This window comes from Pithys albifrons, chromosome 6 (assembly GCF_047495875.1).
Source record: "Pithys albifrons albifrons isolate INPA30051 chromosome 6, PitAlb_v1, whole genome shotgun sequence".
Classification (NCBI taxonomy): Eukaryota; Metazoa; Chordata; class Aves; order Passeriformes; family Thamnophilidae; genus Pithys; species Pithys albifrons.
Genome location: NC_092463.1, coordinates 27,746,161 through 27,768,360, shown reverse-complemented (window position 1 = coordinate 27,768,360; position 22,200 = coordinate 27,746,161). Strand labels below are relative to the sequence as shown.

Here is a 22,200-nt window from a genome sequence, read left to right as displayed (position 1 = left end):
GTTGTACTTGAATGAAGTTAATACTGTTGTACTTGAATAGTTAATATAATCTGATTATTTTCTTAATTTGAAAGATTTACTTTAGTCCAAGAATAGGAATCTTGATTCCTGTCATATCATGTATAATAACATGTTATTTAATTAGTTCTCTTTCCTTGCAATGATTTTTGTTTCAGTTTTCTGGTGGGTTTGTCTTTCTGGCCACTGTAGACAACTCTTCAACTCAGAACATTTCATTCGCTTCCTCCATGGACATTAAATTTTCAGAAAAGAAAGCTCCATCTCTATTAGATTTTAAAATCCTTTAGAATTCATAACATACATTGAAGGGTGGTGTTGGCATATAAATGCTAAATCTGGTATTTGCATTAGCTTCTGTGTTATCAAGTTCTGTACTAGCTAAGAAAAAAGAACTAGTTTTATAATGCCGGTACGTGCTTCGGATGATACACAATTTCTGTAACTTTTGAAGGCATTGAAAGTATTATGGCTAGTAGGAAAATAGTTGAGCTAGAGATGTTTGAGCATAAAGTCAGGGCAGAAAATACAGAATGAAATTTCTTCCTCATCAAAGGAGGGTGCAGCTGCTGTCAGCTCTAAAGGACAGTACTTAATGATTCAAGTTGTTCCCTCCATCTTCATGGCTGGGGTTCATCTTCCAGGCTCTAATGAAAGAACTGTCTTCATACATGCAAGCTGTTTCTGTGGTTAAGTTTGTGTAGTGTTGAAAATTAGTCCAGCTGAATCTGCCACATACAGAGCCCTTCGTTCTGTGAAAGCAGCAAAGCCCATCAAAGCTGCTTGTGGATACATAAGATGCTGTCTTTCAAATGACACTACAAGAGCCTGTTTAAGAATGGAATTGTTGAGTGTCTGGGGACCAGGTCCTTCCAACAGATGCTGATCAGCATCCTTTTGGCAAGAAACAGGTGGCAAAGAGACATATTTTATCGCCCTCTCAAATCATCCTGTTATTTTTATCTAACTTTTTGAAAAGGTAATTCTCTTTTGAGGGGTCATGTGTCTTTGAGTGATTCCCTGCAGCTGCAGTTCAGTCCTGTCAGGATTCAGGAATCAGAATCACTTGTAGCAACTGGCTGCAGTTGTAAACATCCACTTCCTCTCCATATCCATCCTCTCCTCATGTCCTCTGGAGAGAGGATTGAGCTTGTGAGAGCAGTCAAAGGTAGTTAGCTGTTCTCTGGCCAGAGTAGACCCTTCCAGCCTGTGATTATAACTGCTAATCGTGTCCTTGAGGAACTTTGCTGCTCCTGACACTGCTTTTCCTACAATTTCTCAGTGTTTCTGGTTGTGATAAGTTTGGAAAATGTTGATCATGGAGTTTGAAAATAATCTTCTGAAGTATGTTGTCAGAAGGGTCTCATAGTAAAAGAAGGGCTTTAAACCAAAAGAAGAGTGGATGCAAAGAGCACTGCTAGAAAGAGAGATAGCTTAGTGTTCCATGCAGTTAAAAGCAGCACATAAGAATGTTTCATATTTATTTCATGCAGAAAGATGTATGCTGGATACACTGAATGTGCTTCTTGAATCATGAATAAAAATAATCAAAAATTCTGAAATATTTTACAAAGCAATTATACTATTAAAAAAAAATCCAAAAGTTTTTCCTAAGATGCTTATTTACATGAGTTTTTCCCTGGGTGCTAGTTATTAAATCTTCTGCTTGTAAGACTTGTTAAAAACCAATTTTTCAATGCAAGAGCTCTAACCAAGGTAAATCCTGCCTCAGTAAAAATATAGTGCCATGCTGAGGTACTTAAATTTGACAAAACAATAAGAAAATTGAAAATTTCACCCTCATAACATGCTATGAAGTATTGTGCTCAAAACCCCCCCAAAACTCTAACTAAAAATACCAAACCTGTGTCACAACTGAGTGTTTTCTTTTGCTAGATCTGCAGTCTCACCATTCGCTAAGCCAAGCATCAAAAATGTGCCATTGCTTTTTCAATTATTGTCACTTGGCATTTGCATTAAGATGTATCCAACTCAAAAAGGAGTTTCCTAATTGCATGAATACCTCTCTTAGCAATAATTCAATACTGCTTTTGTGCAGAAGTCAGATCTGAAATGTAAGCTTAATTAAGGACAGAAAAGCATGCTTATTCCCATTAGCAATCCAGTTACACCGCTGCAAATGTCTACCCTAATGTATTTTGTTTATTAAGATTGTAAAACAGAACTATAAGTACTGTTATGGGTTCACCTAGGTGGGCCTAAATTTGGGCTCTGAAGTTTGGACTAGGCCGAAGCTGTCAGCTGACTTGAGCTGGGCTGAGCTAACAGCTGACCTCTTCTAGCCAGTAACTTTGTATTCCATACCACATTATGACATCATCTCCAGGGAAGTCGGAACCAGTGTGGGAGTGGTTAAGGCAGTCGCTTCTCAGCCCTCCTCTTGGGAGGACGCACGATGCTGTCCCAGGGGGGATGGAGAGGACCAGGCCCACCCCTGGCTCACAGGGTACCTCAGGAAAATAAACTGTGTTGTTCTGGGTCTCTCCTTTCTGTTTGAGTTTGTCTCCCTGGGGAATAAGTATTTTCTTAAGTAATGTGTAGTTAAGACAGTAGAATTTGTGTGTTCGTTAAGAAGTTGAGGTGGGGAACTTGTTGTTGCAGACTTGTGTGAGTGTACATTTGTACTCTCTTCTAATTGTCTCTTTCTTTCTGTGAAAAATATATGTAGTTTTAGTATAAACGTGGTTTGAAGTGTTTTTTCCTTTCCCCTCTCTTTTCCTCCCTTTCCCTGGTGTTAGGAGGGAGGCTTTTCTCTCTGTGCTTGGTGGGGGTTGGCAGTTGCTTATCTCAAACCAAGACAGTACTCAGTCCTTCATTTTGGGATAACAACATCTTAGAAAAAACTATCAGTCTCAAAATCATTGAAAGTCATATTTTAGCTAGGTAGTAGGACAAAAAAGGAAATGTCAGCATTTTATCATGATGGGAATAATTTTTAATTAGTATAGATCTGGCAATGTCTTGATAGAAAACAATTTTCTGAACATATACTAAAGCATTTATTGGAAGCCTTATTAATTTCTCAGTTAAAGACAGGATTGTCATGGGCAGAAACATAAAATGTAGTTTTTGGTACTTGCAAATTATGCAGATGTCCTTATGTGGGCATTATCATGCTGTTAATCTAGCTGTCTGCCTACAAACAGAATTCTGCTTGACTGGCCCATTTGCCAGGCCCATAAGGCCACTTTCTTGCTTTGCAATAAATATTGCATATTCTTGCCATATTTTGTCTTGCACTGCAGGTAACTCTTTGGCACAGGCTTCTTGTACTAGTTCTGGGCACCTTCACTCTGGGATCCAAAACAACTTTTGTGGCAGTTTCTCTTATGTTTTGGAGTTAAATGCGAAAATGAGTGATACCAAATTCTGAATGTTCTTCTTATTGTTATAGTTCAGCTTTTAGGATTCAGATTACACTCTGTAGTTTCTGTTAAACTAACTGGAAGGGGGAAAGATAAAACATTATTCTCACAGATAATGCCAATAGAGTTGTCTTCTATAAGACGTTGATAGATTACCACTTGTCCTTTGTAACACTGGGACTTTGGGTCTTTCAGTTTCAGAGTGCTTTAAGATTTGCTTCCTGAAAGAAAACTAGGTTTTCCTTAAAATCATAGTAATAGTTGGGGGGCTTTCCTCCCATTTTTATATCCAAACTGAAAAATTAGAAGAAAAAAGTGATGTTGGACTGAACTAATGGCAATACATTTGCAATCACGTGAAAAAAAACCCAACCAAACAACAAACTATAAAATAACCTCATTCTGGCAGTTTTATCTCCTTCTCTAGAAAGTGGTACTAGATTGACTATAATGACATCTTTGTGCTGTAATCTGTGGTCACTGATAATCCCATGTACTTGATTATTGAAGGCACTATTACAAAGGGTAAAAATATAACCATTTGCAAGACACTTCATTTAAGTGAAAATGCGTTTGCCTTGTGGGCCTCAGGGTTAATTTTATGGAGCAAATTGCTGGTTTTTTTCCTGTTATATAGATTTATCACAGGCTCCATTTCTGTAAAAGGCAGCTGAATTTCCTCTGCAAGAAGCAATTTGGTATCTATTGATCCCATCTTTTTAGTTCATCACATTTCAAAATCTGCCCTCAGCTTCCTTGGCCCTATATTTTGTCTGGGGAGCACAGTCAGTCTTGGTCACCCACCTTCTCAGTGTGATAAGGGGATTAAATAATGCTGCCCTACATGCTTCTCAGCTGTCAGTTAGAGCATGACCCAGGGATCATATTGCAAAGAGCTGGATAAGTTTTACTGCCTTCCAGGACCCAAGCAGGAAAACCCTCACCTGCATGTAACCATTTATCCCCACTGAATCCAGGATATCTCAGTGGAGCAGAGATCTAAGACCTCTTGTTTAAACTATAGTAATGGGAACTTTCCTGTCTGGGAGGAACTAAGGATCAGTGCAGTCTACAAAGGACAGTGCAATATCAGAGTTAAGCTCACTAGTGTGACAAATAGTTTGTGTGTTGGGATTGGAAAGATTTGCTTTTTTAGAGGATGGTCACAGAAAGTAACTAAATGGTAGGCTTCTGCAAGTGCTTAATGGACTTTGTGCAAGTTTGTGTATGGGATGTGGCTGGGAGGCCATTGCGGGTAGTGGAGAACTTTGCTAAAAATAGTTGGAGAACTGATACAAAGTTGAAATAATTTGTTTAGATTGAAAGGAGACAGAGTTGCTTCTGGACAGAGAATGGCCAGGAAACGTACCAGTACAATTAAGGCAGAAGCTACTTTGCTGTAGGGCAAGAAAAGTGTACTTGTGTTTGGAGTCGGTTTTCATCATTAGGGGGAAAAGTTTGCTTAGAGGACAAATGCAGTTTGAGCTCTGGGGCTAAGGTAGTGAAAAACTAGTAGGAACTGATGATGCTGATGGAGCTTGGTAACAAAGAAAAACATGGCACTGAAATCAGTAATGACAGGACAAGATGAAAAAGTAAAGGTAATCAGCAGGGCACAGGACTTGTTTATTTTGAATTACTAGATAAAGGAGTTTTAAAGAGTTGTCTGCTCCTCTCAGCCATCTTGCTTTCAACAACATAGCAACACTGCTTCTGATACCAATCCTCTTAAAATAAATACATTGCATCCTTTTCCTAACAGATAGCACACTTGCCAGAACCTGTTCATCTCTGAATCTTACTTAAGCTCCTTCATCCAATTCAGACTGAAATACTGCTCTTTGTTGATGACCAGTTTATAAAAAGCAGTAAGTGAAAGAGGTATCAGATCCAGAAATTACTTGGCAACTCTGCAGTTTTCTCAGTAGTTTTGCTGCTTTGTGCAGCGTAACTGAAAATGTCACTTCACATTTTGTACTGAGAGTCAAGTTTGTGCTTTGTTGTTTTGGGTCTGGTGATACTCCCTCCCTTTGAAAGCCCATCCCTCATTTTTCAAGCTGGGTAAGCCATTATTAAGCAGCAATGTAGTATACATATGGAACTTCCACTTTTACACAGACCAATACATCTTTACTAGAAGATGATATTGAAATACAGTGAGCCCTCTGTTCCTCCAAAAGACTTAGTTCCTAACAGTTTGCTTGAATTTCAAACAGCTCCTCTGAGCACATTCATTTTCTTTGGCATTTGCTTCACCACAAATAGTCTGACTGAGCTTGTTACCAGCAATCTTTGTAAAAATGGCAACTTCTATCTAAAGTGTGCAAATTCTGAATTTGTAGCTTTACATCTAAAACTGACTGCAGGAGTTATGCTTCCTTAATGAAACATATATATTGTGAAGCATATGCTTGTTCAGAAGTGTTTGAATTCCAAATGTAAAGACCTTGGAATGATTTAGTAGTGAGCAGTTTTAGAGCAGAGATTTTTTCTATTCAGTATTTGGCAAGTAATTCCAGATAATTTGGGGGTATGGAAGGGAATGAAGAGGGAGTGAGAGAGATGTAAAAAAATTTACTCCCAAATAATTTTAGTAGCACTGATTTGAGGGGTATGTCTTTATTAGTATTTAGAACTGGTTGTAGGGGATATGCCTACATCCAGTGTTTGGCTCACATCTGACCTTTGGCTGCAAAAAGCCTCATGATTTTCTCTTTTTGTGTATGTAGTTGGATCCCCTTTTCAGTTCAGGGATGGCTACTAACTGCTTGGATGAACTGAGGAACAGCTGCTTTTGCATATCTGTTTCTGTGAGCCCTCAGCTTCTGCGCTGCAGTCACTGAGATCAGCTTTAAGTGACCATTGGCTTTATGACCCAGAATCATGTCTTAATCATCTGTACCACAGCTGGGCCACAAGCCTGTACCAGAGTCATCCAGGATATTTAAACTGGAACCATTCTTGATATTGATCAAGGATGTCTAGATCTCTGCTAATAGGCTAAATAGTGCCAAAGAGTTGAAGATGGAGAGATAGAATGGTAATACTGCAAGAGGTGGACTTCTTGCTCTCACTGTAGCAAAGAACAGGCATGAAGGTGAGCAGTGGGTGCCAGGTGACTTAGCTGGATAGCAAAGAGAGGCTCCAGATTCAACAGCTAATCACTAGGGACGTCAAGATGATCTTATGATACACTTCTTTCTATCAGAGCTTTCAGTTTTCTCATGGAGGTAATGAAAAGCCCTCAGAAACCACTGAAGCAGGTTTGGAAGATTTGAAAACACAGACAGTCAAATTGCTATTGGGAATTGACTTCAGTGTGTGGTTGTTTAAGAAGAATCTTTGTGTGTTATTCAGGACTGAAAAATCTATAACTGCTGTCTTATAGATGCTGGTACTGGGGAGAGGGTTGTTTGAGAAGAGTTTGAGATAACTTCAGATCTACCCTGTTAATTACTGTATTGATTTTATGGCTCCTTGAAGTGATGCCCTTATTAAACAGAAAACTGTTACATTTAAAATTATGGTTTCTAATATTTCCTTAAATATAGTAAATATAGAGGGGTGAGATAGAGATGATGCTTATTGTTTTATATTTTCATAGGGATATGCCTTTCACAATGTTTTAAGGTCTAATCGTTCTGTTACATAATATACTTAGTCTGTGGGTACTCATGTTTTATGTATGTTCTCTGAGGAAGTACAGCATATTCCAAAAAGATACAGTATACCAAAACCACCATGCTCTATTCTAAATATTTAATTTTTTAAATAATACATTGCTACTAATTTCCACACAAATCAACTTCCAGTGTATCTACTGTTAACACATCATTGCCTTAAAATGTGTACATGGTGGAGATGAGTCAGAGCAAGAGAAATGTTGAAGGGTCTAGAGAGGATTAACCTGAGAGGAAAGGTCAAATCCACTTATGTAAGATTATTGCATAACTTCTCCAAATATGTTCATATATTTTTCTTCTTGTGTATCTTTATATATTTTGACAGCAACTAGTTTTCATTCCTTCATCCTTTCCGGTATGTTATGATAAGGAATGTATCATTAAATCATTCTAACTCTTAAATTGTAGTTGTCACCACTTGGCATCAGAGTGAATATAATTTGTGGTAAATATGGTTGGGAAACTCTCTCAGAGGCTTGTTTCAGACTATCTGTATGTTTATGCAGGTTTTCTTTATTTATTTTGAAGTAACTAGAAAGACAAACAATTGTTTTCTTGTCCTTACTTTAGGTGTTGGGGTGCAGATGACAATCCTCACAAACAGCCAAGCTGTCCTTAACATATCAAGCTGGAACTGTATCTGGATTTTCCTAAATCATTAGTAAAGTCTTATTTTGAAGACTGATTCACACTCAGGTCAAGTTAGGTCTTCCAAACAGGAGCTAGATTTGCCTCTGGTTTCCTTTGGCTGGTGTTGGAGTCTCTCCAGGCTAACACTGGATGAACCAACAAGCAAACAGATTATTTTGTAGCAGACAGTGTAGATGTTCAAGTCACAGTAACTTAATATTACTAAGTGCCTTTTCCCTGCTGATGCCAGCATGTGACTGCATGAATGCTTCCTCACTGTGCTATATAAGACTAAAGACACACAAGATAATTTGAAATTCAACTGCTGCAGTGATAGCTTCCTAAAATTGTCTTGGCTAAAAGTAGAGACTGTGTTAGAAACAGCAAAGCGTCTGCTGTTAAAAAATAAAGAATAAGGAGACAAAAGAAAAAATATCCGGAGATAGTTTTTATTTTATTCTGTAAACATATCCATCTTTGGGGATAAAAAAGTAAATCAGAATTAAGGTCTAAAGAGGGTGTAAAGGAAGCCCCCCCTACAGACCACTAAAAAAAGAAGCCATCTAAAAGGGAAGGTAGATGAATTAGGAAGCAAAAGAAAAGCAATTAATGGAGGAACTAATAGTGACAGGATTTCTTTGAAGACTGCAGGTGAACAGGAACCAAGCACATAACAGGAGGCTAAATGAGGAAACTACAGGAATAATAATGGGGTAAAGAGAAGAGGTGGTGAATCTTAATCTCCTCTCACTGCTGCCATACTTAGTGAATAGTGGCAATCACCATTTCCCTGTTCTTGATTCAGAAATCTTAACTGCAAAACAAGTTCATGGGTCAAAGAATTATAATGTCTCTTGTGAGGTGACAGACTTAACCTCTTCTAGCCAATTAGCCTTGAAAAATAGGAAATGCTGAATTAAATGTTCTGTCTTTGAGGTGGAATCGTGGTCATTATATTTTAAGTCATGTCAGTGATACAGCGGAGGTCAATATATTTAGGACTTATCTATGAGCAAACAGCATCTGTTCTATTTTAGTAAAAAGTGGTTTTTTTCCTGCGTTTTCGAAAACTTTTAGACATGGTGATATATTGCCCTCTTGAGGCCATAACTTGTTCCTGCACATATTTTACAGATTATTTCCTTTTCAATGAATGAGCCCCATAAAACCTTACAAACGTAGTTGTTAGAAATTCGGATAATAAATAAGTAATAAAATAGAAAATTTCCTCCTTTCTAATATATTTTTTGCTCTACTGTAGACTCCATTTTTTGCCATGTATTTTATCCCAGCAAATGTAATGCTGAAATACTGTTCCGATTTTTTAAAAAATAGCATGTGTATGTCAGTTATTAAACTTTAAGAAAATAAAACTTGCTTGTGCACTTCTATAGACTTTGTGAAATATATTAAAAAAATCTTAATCTCTACAAAGCATTTGGAGATGCTATCTCCCTGGAAATAGATCTGCCATTTTTATTATTTTTCAGAGAACTATAGTTACATTATTTAAATAAGCAGTGTTTATTTTTGCTTAGGGACCATCAGGTCAAGAATATAGTGGCTTTCTTTCTTTATCTATCACTAAATGGCTAATTAACTGAAAATATTTGGAAAAATAATGAGCTTAGCTTTTATTTAAAAGGCACTGAAAGTCCCATAGTATTAATTTTGTGCCATGGGGTAAAGGTATACAATTTGGCTAATTTCATTCTTTTAATGTGACTTACACTTTGTTTGGTAAATTGTAACATTTTTCGAAATTCACGTCTCTGTTTAATTGGCATCGTGCCTCTGGATTTCAGGCTACAGGAGCAACCACGGTGTGTGTATATCATGTGTGCCTTTCAAGTAATTAAATGCCTGGGAAACGCAGCTCATTTCTAGCCACTATGAGATCAAAGAGTAAAGAAATGTTGGAACCAGTTAGGGGAGGTGCCAGCATGGCTCAAATGGAGTGTCCTCCAGTGCCCAGAGCACGTGCAAGACAGCAGCTGACCATCAACTGGAAATAGCAGCTGCACGAGGGCGTTCCACCCTCAGTCCACTGTCTGAAGCCCAAATACTCAGGGTGTGCAAACTAAGGAATGATGATCATCCATAATTGCCTATTTTTTAGAGCAGAATAAAGCTTTATATTAAGCAATTACAGAGGTCATTATATGGAAAAAAATGCAAATGTAGTTTAGTTTGTCTTTTGGATGCACTTTATCTCATAATTGTTACATACATTCGCTGTAACATAAGGTGAAAATAAGGTATGTCGCCAACACAACATCTAAAATAATTATATGAAGAGGCAATGCAGTACTTCCAAGCACCCTTACTTACATCGCTGTAAGTTCTTTCAACATCCATAGTTAACACTGGCAGCACTTTTAGACAAAGTGCATTAAGCAACTAGCTTCACTGAAAATTAAGATCCTAATTACAGACTTATGTTATCCCTAGCACTTGGGCCAGGGTTGCTGCATAGTAAATACTTCATGCCGAAAGAAAGAGTACAGGAGATTTGATTTTAAGTTTATCTGTAGAAGAAATAATTTGTACTTGAACAAGAAGTCCATAACTTACTTCTACATTTTGTATTCTATTTTAGAGTTCTTCAGAGTGGCAGGGGAAGAATTGAAATTTGCGACTGTTAAATAGGTGTGAATTTACTGTAGCTTTGTGCCACTGTCCTCTATATAGGACACAACAAGTCATTTTGGCATTTGGCGTTTTTACCAAAGACAGGCCCCTCTTCTGTGCTGTGCTCAAGGTCTCTCTAGAATCCAGACACTCCTTCCAGCTGCTGCTGCAGAGCTGCAGTCCCTCTTTCTGGGAGATACTGGCATCATCTTCCTTGGCTCAGGCAGATTTATTTGTTCTTGTTCTTTCCTTGATACATCATTTGCTACAAATTTCTGAAGATGTTCTTGCTCCCTGGTTTACTGAGTAAAACAGGAATATATGACCTAAAAACATTCACATGTCTTAGCAGATCTCTAGATATAGCAAGTCTTTGACTTAGACAGGATCACATGAAAGTATAAGCTAAAAAGGCTTCTATTTCGGATACTTGATGCTGCGATGCATAAGAGAAAATTATCCTGTAATAGAAGATGTTTTGGTCATCTGTCTTTACTTCCTAGCTGCTACTTAGGACTCCTGAATTTTAGGCAGAGAAAAAAAATACTTTAAGAACAGTAAGAGTTTCTGTGAGACATGAACAATAACAGGCATTGCACTATGTGAATAAATGTATTTTCAGAAATTCTGTGGTGAGTCCTAGTAGTCAGATGAACTTCAAAGACCAGATTTGTATGAATATTCAAAAGTTTGAATATTACTCAGCTCACTAAATAGCATGGTTGCTGCCTATTCCACTTTTAACTCTCAGAGCTTCTGCTGGCCTGTTTTATTGCCAGAGGCTGAAAGAATATCACACTGCTTTTTTTTTCCTTCCTTTCTCCCCCCCCCTCTTTTTTTCTTTTTCCTAAATGTAAATAGCTATCTTGTCCTTTTCTTATATTTACTCCCTTGCTCCCTGTTTATGCCCCATTTCCTTATAGTCTGTTCTTCCTATTTCTGTCTCATTTTCAGCACTCTTGGGATTAGCTCACAGCTTTCTCCCTTCTGCTGCTTATAGTATTCACTCCATAGTTTCAATATTGTTTCCTCGGGAGCCTTTTTCCAGTCAACCTCAAAAATTTCACCCAGACTAGGGATGCTGAACGAGTTGAGTGCTAAAACCATTTTAATACAGATTCACTCTGTAGAGGTTCCCTGAGAAAAGCCAGTACCGATTAGAACAGCGGAAAATACTTGCTTCTTTAACTGATATCTGTGTGCCTGCATAACCCCGCGGCGGCGCCGCTCACCCGTGTGCACTCGCCGTGGCTCTCGCCGTGTCCCTCCGCCGGCCGCACAGGACACTTGTGCCGCCAGCAGAGGGCTCGCACCCGCCGCTCCGCCTCGGGAACAAGTAGAATTCAAACTAGGAGGCATAAGAACTTAGGAGGCAGATAAGCAAAATTATTGTCTGACATCCAGAATGTGAATGCGTGTGTAAGTTTTTTCCATAGCAAGGATGATAGGCTCATTTACTTGCTTACTTAATCCCCAGGAGTGCTCTGAACCTCACACTGCTTTTGAGGTACAGCTCTCTTGGCTCAGGGCTACATGGATCTCCCCAGCAGTGTCCTCCCAGCACATGTATTTTACTCCTGTGGTTCTGGATGTTTAACAATCCTCTAAAAGACTGAGGAAAATGTTACCAGTGGTGTTGGAATCGTGCCTGCTAATCTAAGAATATAGCTGTCAGAAACAGGGTTTAGGAAACATTTGGCTTACTTTTCCTGTTTCTGTCTTAGTCCCACAGTCAATCTGCTGGTACTTAGAATATCCGTTTTTAGATCTTGCAAGTTCCAAACAGCAGTGGAGGCTCTATAGTAGTTCTTTCAAACAAAATGTAGGCCTTCACCTTGAACCAAAGGTAAGAAAAGGCACAGGGTAAAGAAAGAATTACATTTGTAGTATCATGGAAATGTTCAAATATCTAGAGAGACACATTTAGGAATGATTCTTAGTATTCAGGTTAGCATAACCTGCTCTTTGTCTAGAAGCAGAAAAAAAGTCAAAAGTGCCATCGAGGCAATGAACTTTTTATTGCAGAATTGGGTTCAATGTCTTCAAATATAGTTGTTTATAATAGATTTAAAAGTAACATTTTGCATGTTTCTCTGTATCATGCTTATAAAGTCTATCCTACCTTTATGATTCTGGCTCTTCTACCTAGAGGGCTTTAGGGAACAGAGAAATTAAAAATCTTTTTGGCTATTCCTGCTCCAGTCAGAATATAGTATGGAAAAATAGCTTGGACTCTAAATCTGGGAAAAGTAATGAGCCAGTGACCATTCTGTGGTTATGGAACTTTCTGCTCTGTAACCATATAAATCATGGCAAATTCAATAGATGCCCATTAGGGAAAATGTATTCCATAGTAATTTCTAATCCTGTGTGTGGTAGTTGGGCACAAAGCCTAGAGGGGGGGGGGTGGGGGGGACCTCCTGAAAGATTTGTGTAATTTCACAGTCTTAAAAATGTTTGACTAGACAGTATATAGTTGAAGAAATTGTGTCTTTACTGAGAAAAGTATTTGATCTTCATCTTTTCCCAGTTTGGAGGGAACATTTAAGTGACGCATTCTCATAGACTGGGATTATTGAATAAATGTGTCACTTTTTAGCAGAAAACCTCCAAGTTCTATTTCTGAATTGTTTGTGAATATATCCTGAATTGCATGTTAAGCATTTCCGTCCTACTGATGTGTTGGGTCAGTTGTATGTTTCTGGGAGGTCACTGCCTGCCACAGAATCTTGACAGTATCACAGATAGAGTATTTTCCATTGTGGCATCTTGGTTCCTTGGGGATCCCTAACATCTGTATTGCTAATGGTTTTACTATTGCCTCTGGCTCTACCTCCAATTAAATTGACTGTGGCAGTTTGTTACAGCCTCATCCTCTTTGTGTACCTGGATTTCTTTTACTTACCTTTGCCTATGAAGAAAGTGCACTTTTATCCTTTTGAAAATAAAGTCCATGGGCAGGAATGTGTTCCTCCTGAGACTAATATGCAAGTCCTTTTGTGGTTAGACAAAGGGTTTTCTTAATGCATTCTGTGATAGAAGTGCCCTTAGAGCCAGCCCATCCTTGTACACAGACCACTCTGTGAGCTCAGTCTTTTTGTAAATTGGGAACAAACTTTACAACACTGTCTGCTTGCAACAAAATTGGACATTCATTTTTAAGCACACAGCCTCATAACCAATTCTTTTAAGAAGAGAACTCCCTTTGTGCAATAAAAGGGAAGGTGGAGAGAAAAAAGGTCTGGGGTAGTTATTTAACAAACACTATGGTCTAGTGCTTCCACAATGAGGCTTATGGAACACAGTAGACTTCCCACCATCACTCTTATCTATCAAGGCAAATAATTTCAGTATGTTTGCATTTAATAGTTTGGCATGTCACTTTTATTCTGATTTTAATCTTACTTCAGGTCATTTGAATGTCTTTGTACTTTTAATGCAATGACCAGGGGTGTCTTAAGTATAAGCCAGCATACATATTAAATGAAAGTGTTAGACTAGTAGACTAGTAGTGTTAAAACTGCACAGGTTGAAATTGCAAGCCAAAAAGTATGGAAATAAATTTGCTATGTGTGCCATCTAGGCACAGTAAGTCTGGGAGGTTTTTTTTCCATAAAAAGCGAACCCAAATTTGATCTAGGATGAATGTCATAAAATTTTTCATAATGGTAGGATGTAGTTGCATCCTCTGTTTTATGGTATAATTTTGGCAATGTTAATGTCAACATAAGAACTTCCTTAAAGTGCATATATACAAATTCCCCATCTAAAGGAAACTCACATTAAAAATCTACGGAAAACATCTAAGATACTGCTGCTTTTAGTGTAATAACAAAAAAATAAAGTTGCGTTTTTTAGTATAAGTTCCATGTCTCCATGTTCAGTTTGCTTCCATTCTAACTATGGTCTAATAAAAGCTGGACTTGTAAAGTGATAGGTGCAGCTGAGATGGAAACTTCCTCTTATCCCATTCCATTCAATTAATGAAAGCTGAACTTCAAAGTCTAAATGCGATCATTTGAAGTGCTAAAATTATTGAACACCGGAACTGTTTACTTTCCTCTCTGACCAAAGAAAAGGAGAGATCTTGTAATGTAAAAGTAAAATTAACGACTGAAGTTGTGAAACTTCAAAAGTTCAAGTGCAAGAAGTGGTGTTAACCTAGTTGGGAGGCATTTCTGCATAATTTTAAGTGACTTGCTTGAAAGTCAACAGATTCTTTTCATAACTGTGACAGTAAAAGCTTTTTTGGGAGGTCTTAGTTGTGCCCTGCTCACAAAATTGCAATCCAATTAGAATATGTCTGAGCAACACCACTAACAAGCTATGAAAATATGATCTGGTATCATCAGGGACTGGAAGTTTTCTATAGTAGCATAAACACTTACATTGTTATCACTAGTTTTGTACTTGTTACCATAAGTTTTTTAGTTGGTCAACTGCTTGTTGTTTTGCTGACAGCCTGTAATATTTCTTCTGGGCTCTACTTGGTCTTTTTAAACAATGCACAGCCTGTGCCACCAACTCCAGGAGCATGTTGGTTTGGTCAGTGGATACCAAAACTTATTTGATTGACTCAGTTGATGGTAGTAAGCAGCAGCTTCAGGTTTGTTGCTGCAGACGAGGAAGTGGAAAATTAATGGATATATGTATATTTCTAAAGAATGATGGTCTTTGGCCAGAGATGGGGTGAGCTTCTGAAATTCAACGGGAAAGCATAGGAGGACATTGTGGAAGCTGGAGAAACACAGGGAGCGGGAAATTGCTGGGCCATTCCAAAAGTAGTGGGCTGCAGGCAGTGAGGAGTGAGGTATGCTGAACAGTCTTCATGAATAGGGAGGAATATCTAAACAGAAACCAGCAAAATTGGAAAAAGGAATGGAGTCTGGCACAAAATGCTTGGGTTGCCAAAGACTGCCTTTTTCTGTGTTCATTTAAACTATTTAATTTTTGTGACGCACACTTGGGATAAGCAGAGCACATGGAGTCCTATTAAATGTAACGAATTGCATGTGAGGCTGGTTCAGTTGACCACCTCTGTCCATGCTCCGGGGTTTCTTGTACTGGTGGCTTACCACCACAGCTGCTCTCCCGCTCTGTTATCCCAGGTGCCAGATGCAACCAGCCTGCCTAACCCAAGGGCCTTTGTGCAGCTGCACGGGATGTAGAGAACCCTACAGCTCGCTGCAGCAGGTGGGGGATCTGTATCTTTCATGTGCCCTTATAGTTAACATTTCCAGGTATATGCTTCCTCAGCCCAAAATCCATGCTTACCTTTGACCTATGAGCTGATCCATGCCTGCCCTTTATCTGTGACTCAGCAAGTGAATTCTCATTCTTATGATTCAAAAAATTTGAGCATTCTGGTTATTAATGAGGAAGACTCAGGATATTTAGTGAAATTCCATCAAATTTATTTTTAATACTTCTCAGTTAATTCATCCCTTAATTGTACAGAGCAATTGAATTAAGTGTATTTCCATTCTATAAGATAACAAAGCAGACACTGAGTTACAGATTCCCCCCCCAATACTTAGAATTGTCTTTTTCTTTCTTATCCATCCAGAGAAAGTAGAATTAGACCACAAACTTTGTATGTGCCAAATTTGAAAGGAAACCATTTTTGCTTTTTTTTTTCAAAGATGTGTGATCAAGACTTTCTTCCTCCCCCTAGGAAAATCTTAAAACTGTCATGAAAAAAAAATGGAAAACTGAAGGTTTTAAAGGTCAATGTTTTGAAATTTCCTGTGTGGGATATGGGAAGAGCTTTATCATTATTTGCAAACTTTATCACAGAAATTGCTGCAAATCATCCAATAACAATCGAGAAACATTTGTTTCTGTACTAAGCAGCATAGATTAAGAATATCTTCATGCTGTAGGAGCTCTAGTTTTTTAAAATTTTGCTAGCTAGTACAGTGCAGAACTATTATATTTGCAAAATGGAACCAGCTGGTCAGAAAGCAGAGACTGGATTACATTGGTGCTTCTTTTTTTCTCTTCTGTTTCTGTTTTTCCTCTCTGAGGAATTCTGGTACAGTAATTTTTAGCTTCAATGTAGCCAACTATGAGCTCTCAACTTTTATGAAGTTTAGATGGAAAATGCAATAATTTCCTGTTACTTTCTACCAAGGTATGAGTTGGGTGGAGTTTACAGTATTTTCTTTATAAGTGCGATACTGTCTAGATCAGATTCTTAACTAGTATAAATCAGCATAGCTTCACCAAAGTTTATTCCTGTTGAAACTGTTTCCCCTCTTAAGTATGGTGAAGAAAAAAATATCGAGAGAAAGAAAAACATAATCTCAATCAGAAAAAGCAGAAAGGTAAAAAGTGTCTAGAAAGGGAGGTAAAGTGTTTTTATTGGTATATTATCAAATGAAGGGGGGAAAAAAGAAAAATATTCTTTATTGGTTAGAATTTGTCATCCTATGAATTTATTTCTTTCACTGAATACTCCTGGATTTGGATTTAGAATTACACGTTAAGCCTCTTTCTTTGTTTTGATATAATTTATCTTGTAATCTGTTTTTAAAACATAGTTTCATGCAGCCAGAGTCTCACAATAGATTTTCTGTATTGTAAGACAGTATTTTTTCCCCATGATTTTTTAGAACTTATTTTGTCTTAACCTTTTATTTAAAACATACATTCTGGGAAATATTTGAGTTTATGAGAAAAGGAACTGTTCTAATGCCCTTTGTGTCCCTGACTGCATGTTCGTCTTTAATTGTATTCTATTTAACTAGGTCATCTTGATTACACAGAACTGGCTCTATGTTGGTCAATCTGTGGAGGGGCAGTGGCCCTTCAGTCCAGGGATAAGTTGTGGACTTCCCCTCTGTTATGGTACTTGAGGAGATTAAAGATGCGAATTTAAATTTGTGACAGGGCTGCATGGACCAGCGATGCTGCAGGCGCTCCTTCTCAAAGTGTGAGCGAGCAGGCGGCCTTGTTCCTGCCCTTGGCTGCCCAGCCAGTCGGGCCAGGTGGGCAGGGTTGTTTGCACTGGCCTCATTCTCAGAGCCTGGAGGTTACTACACCTTGACCAAAAGTCAAAGGTGAGAAGGGCAAGTTCAGCATCAAGAGGTAGCCAGGTCCATCACTCTCGAGGTGCCGCGGTCGGCAGCACTCGCATGGGTTTCAATTTCCCAACCGGAGCTGCCTCCGTCCTGGACAGGGGTGATGTGCAAGGCTGACATACCAGAGGATAAAGGCTACTCCCTTCCTCACTGGCATCAGGCTATTCAAATAGGATGGAATCCTGGGCACTGCTATGAAGAAATAAAATCCCCGGGGCATTGTTTTGATCACTAATTCACGGCGAATGAAGCAGCACCTGAATTGGTGAGATTTTATCTCACGCACAGGTTGAGATACAGATAATTTTCCATTTCGCACGCTGTGACCGCTCAGCCCGGACGGGCCGCCGTTCCCGCTCGGTGCCCGCGCCGCGATGGCCGGCAGGTGGCGCTGTGGGCCCGGGCACGGCGCTGCTCGGCCGGAGCCGCGCGCTCCCCTCCGGCCGCCCCGCCCCGCCCGGCCCTGCGCCGCTCTCGGTCCTACAGATGTGCTGCTCTGAACGGTTCCCATAAAATGTTATTGCTGTCATTTGAAAAATAGTAGGATTATTGTGATTTGTGCAGCCTAGCAGAGCAGAACCCGCCGGGGCTGGTCGCGGCCGGTGCTCCCCCTGCCGCGGGTTCCCCTCGGGTCCCGCCGCGATTCCAGCATGCCAGGTGGCACTGGAGCCGGAGCTTTTTTAAATTTTTTTTTTGTTTTATTTTTTTCCTCAGATAACGTGCCTCATCGTGCCTCTGTAGGAGGCTATATCTACATTTTTTGTTCGGGCACCCCGACGAGCCCATGGCCATTCCCCGCTCCCCACTGGAGCATTCCCCGCTACCTCCTGAAGCATTCCCCGCTCCCTATTGGAGCATTTCCCGCAGCCAGGCTGGTCTGAGCCGTGAGAGGACACACTACGCTGGATCTGGCTGCTTGAGAGTCTCTCAGCACCAGCCTGAAGTAGCAGACATTACAACACAGGCACGTTTTGTGAGAGGGCAGGAGGAACTCCGTGGCTAATAGTTGCTTTTCATAGTGTTGCAAGCCTTCGGTGTTTCCGAGCACCCTTTTGAAGGCATACAGACATTGAGTACTGCAGGCTGATGTTATACGTGTCTGTCTCCGTAAAATACATGACGCATATACAAGAGAAAGCCTTTCTTCATTTTTTTTTTGTACTTACCATATCACCTTGTCTCTCAAGGACAGCACATTTCTAAAATGCAGGCAGAGATTTATTGGAGGGACAAGAAGGACTTTACTCCTCCTGCTCCTCTTCCCCTCTGCTCACATTACCCACTTCTCTGCCAGTCTGGCATCTCTTATGCTCCACTGTGAGCTGGAAGAAAGCAAGCAGTGTAGCCAGGGGAACATCTTGCCCCCCATCCATCCCATGGCTTGCTGTGGGGAATGTAGCCCTTGTGACATGGCCTGTGGGACAGAGATGTATCTACCTTCATTACTTGCCCCAGAGTACAGGCATGTTTTCTCAGTCACTATGGCCACTGGGTTGCTTTCCCTGTTTTCCTTCCCCTTTTCTGGAATGTCCTGATAAACAGCCTACAATAAAATCTGCACAATAACAGTTTTCTTCCTCATAATGATTTGATATACCGTGGATTCCATGAATCAAGGTAGCAATAGTGTCCTCATCATGAGGTCTTGTAGGGACTCACATAAAAAAATAATCATTAAGGTCTTCAGAGTGCCTCAGTGGTGCTGCGATGCCTGCAGTATGCACTGCAGCTTCTGCCAGAGGCTAGCTTGGGTTCAGCAGTACTGCTACTTCACCCAGAACCCAAGAGTTGATTGTTGGACCCTGCTTCTTGGTACAGTGCTGGGCCAAAATGACTCTGCTGCTATTAATTTTGAAGGAAGTGTGGCTCTACCTGGTCTGTGTTATTAGCAGTGCATAACATGGCTGTGCACCCACTGCTCAGATTCCTGTTTCTGTCTCATTTGCAGTTCCAGTTTCATGTGCTACTTCAGACAAGGGAATTTGGGGTCCTGAGTCACTCAGGAATCTTTAAATGTTCAGTGCTTAGCTTGCTTTTAGCTATCTGAATGGACTAATAAATAGTAGAAATTATTCCATAAGTAAAGTAGTGAGAGTGAGATACTGAGTGTGTATACTGAGTTGTCATCTAACTGGAAACTAAAATTCTCATCATTCTGTGAAATTCATGGTTAATGACTAATAATATAACCAGTATTAGAACTAACTTAATCTGTTCTTAAAACACTTGTAATAGATGGACATTCATCTTCACAGTTAATTTGCAGGGTGCTTATAAACATCACGGTCAGTTTATTCCATTTCCTCTCTGGTTTCATGGTGGATAAGACTTAAGTAAAATTATCTGTACTCAGTATGTGCCTATAGTGTCATCCAATCATGTAAATTCAGGGGCACTATTTTTAATCAGACAATATAATTGGTACTAATCTTGAAATAAATGGTGCTCCTGAGAAGCAGGAGCTCCTGTCTTCTCCGGAGCACCATCTGTGTGGCTCATATGCAATCAGCAATATTTATATTAAATGCTATATATTCTGCCTCACCTGCTCTTTGATTTCTCTCTGAGTCCCATGCTATGAACTGGATCAGGAATCACAACACCCAAGTTCTGCCAAGCAATTTCTTCCCTCAGTCTGCTGTGTATACCTTGTTACTGCAGCTTTGTTCAGTCCTTTCGTCAGCCTACAGTGCTCATAGTACACTCAGTCTACCCAGTGCAAGGTCTTTAGCTTAATTTTTGTTATAATCTCTATGAAGCTTTTTATATATCCCCCTATATCTTCTAAAACTTTGCTGTTTTCTCCGTTTCACCACAGTCAAATTTCACATTGTTTTGTCCCAAAATATTACATTAGATTATCCCCAGAAACACTGCTCTGCTTCTCATTTACTAGAAGACCACTTCCTATTTGTTGGTGGAGTTTTTATTGTTTTTTGTTTTGTTTTGTTTTTTTTTTTCTTTGCATGCTTTTAAGAGGCAAAATTGTACTCTCTTGTCTGAAAAAATTAATAAAATTGAACATACATTTTTCACATTGCCATTTTGCTAACAAATGCGCTTTTCTTGTTCTTTCTTTTTTCTTACATGGTAAGGGGTTTGTAAGCAAACTGGATGAATTCATTCACTGGTTAAATGAAGCCATGGAAACAACAGAGAACTGGACTCCTCCTAAAGCAGAGACAGACAGCCTCAAACTGTACCTGGAGACACACTTGGTAGGACAAGATTATGCTATGATTATTATCAGTAATTGAAGTGTTCTGCTGTGCTTTTTGATTATTATTTTTAATTACTAGTGTGCATCTATATTTTAATGTAAGATTTGCAGCATTACAGTTTATTTTAAAGAAAATACCAACAAATTATTTTCTATATTTGAAATATGTACTGAGAGCTTTGTAAAAATTAGAAGTGAGAATTACATTACAATTCATAATTTATTTCCAAAACTGAAAGAAAATGGCAATAGCAAAAGGAGAAAGGATGATGTTTTTTCTGCTAATAATTCTAGGGTTTTTTCTCCACTGTAACAGTAATAAAAGTCTTTCTAGTATGTAACTTATTCTTTCTTCCACAGTTTAAACACAGGACAGAGTAATTTAAATAAAAAATTGAAATAGTTATTTTAGTAATTTTATTTGATAAGCATTTCTATCTATGTGATTAATACAACTGTCACTAACCTTTGTTGTTATGCAAAAAGCTAAAACATTGAGTGGAAGTACAAAACATTTGGACAAATAATCTTCTTAATATATTACAGGTTAGAAATATAGATTGAGAAATATTTGATAAACCTCATGGGGCTTTCACTGAATTCTTCCAAGAGCTGTTTCTTGTTATGAGGAGGTAAAACAAAGAGATGCATTAAACCAGGCATTAAGTCCTCAAAAATAAGGTTTTATGCTGTACATAGAGAGTAGAGCTCATTGTGCACTGTGGGTAGGTATCTTAATAGGTAAACTCCTCTATCAGGCAACAAGAACAGAAAAATAATGGAAAATTAAGCTAAGAACTTTTCTCTCATTCTGCCAAAATCTTAGATTCTTGCCAGTATGAAATGTATGAAATGTAAGATAACACTACTCTGAGTGAATGACCTAGACATCCCAGTTAGATAAAAGAGTACAGTAACTGAGCCCACATCAGACCATCATCCTCTAAATCTCTGTCTCATTTCCAGTCTCTGATAATCTTATGCTACAAAAATATTTGATAGTCCCAGTAAATCACATGATGCCTTACAGGAAAAAATATCATCCTAATCCCTACCGTAATACTGGAGTGACCATTATTAAATTAATTAAGTATACATTAACTACATATGCAATTAGAATCAAACTGAAAACTGTCTTCAGAATTTCAGCTTCAGAATACAGAAAGGTCTTATGTCTTTTGTTCTTAAGCATTTCTGTTGTAGGAGCACCTATGGGCAGTCACTAGATTTATTGCCTATTGTGATAGTCTGTCAAAGGCAGTGTGAAGACACTGCATTTTTGCCTTATGTTGCAGATTTTGGGTTTTGGGGCAGAGTTCAGATTTTGGCCTTGTGCTGCACAGAGTCGGTCTTGTGATTCCCATTGTGTTTACAGGTGCTCTGGAGACACAGAGCACATCGTGAAATCAGACCTCAGAAAAGGCATTGGTCAATTTATTTTCCTTGTACTCTGCTACATGAAACTTTTGGTAAGAAATTTTTTTATGAGTAGAATTGCAATTTTCACTCTTGACTGGATAAAAACAAACATATTCCAGGAACAGAGCAAT

At 38.9% G+C, this 22,200-nt stretch overlaps 1 protein-coding gene across 3 annotated transcripts in view; it reads left to right on the top strand.

Moving 5' to 3' along the window:
* The window catches only part of AKAP6 (A-kinase anchoring protein 6), a 301,632-nt gene that overhangs the window by 124,456 nt on the left and 154,976 nt on the right, over positions 1-22,200 (top strand). For all 3 annotated transcript variants that reach the window (XM_071557960.1, XM_071557958.1, XM_071557959.1), the window contains exon 6: positions 20,526-20,648. In XM_071557960.1, coding sequence (XP_071414061.1) covers positions 20,526-20,648 — 123 coding nt within the window. The remainder of the gene's footprint in view (positions 1-20,525; positions 20,649-22,200) is intronic.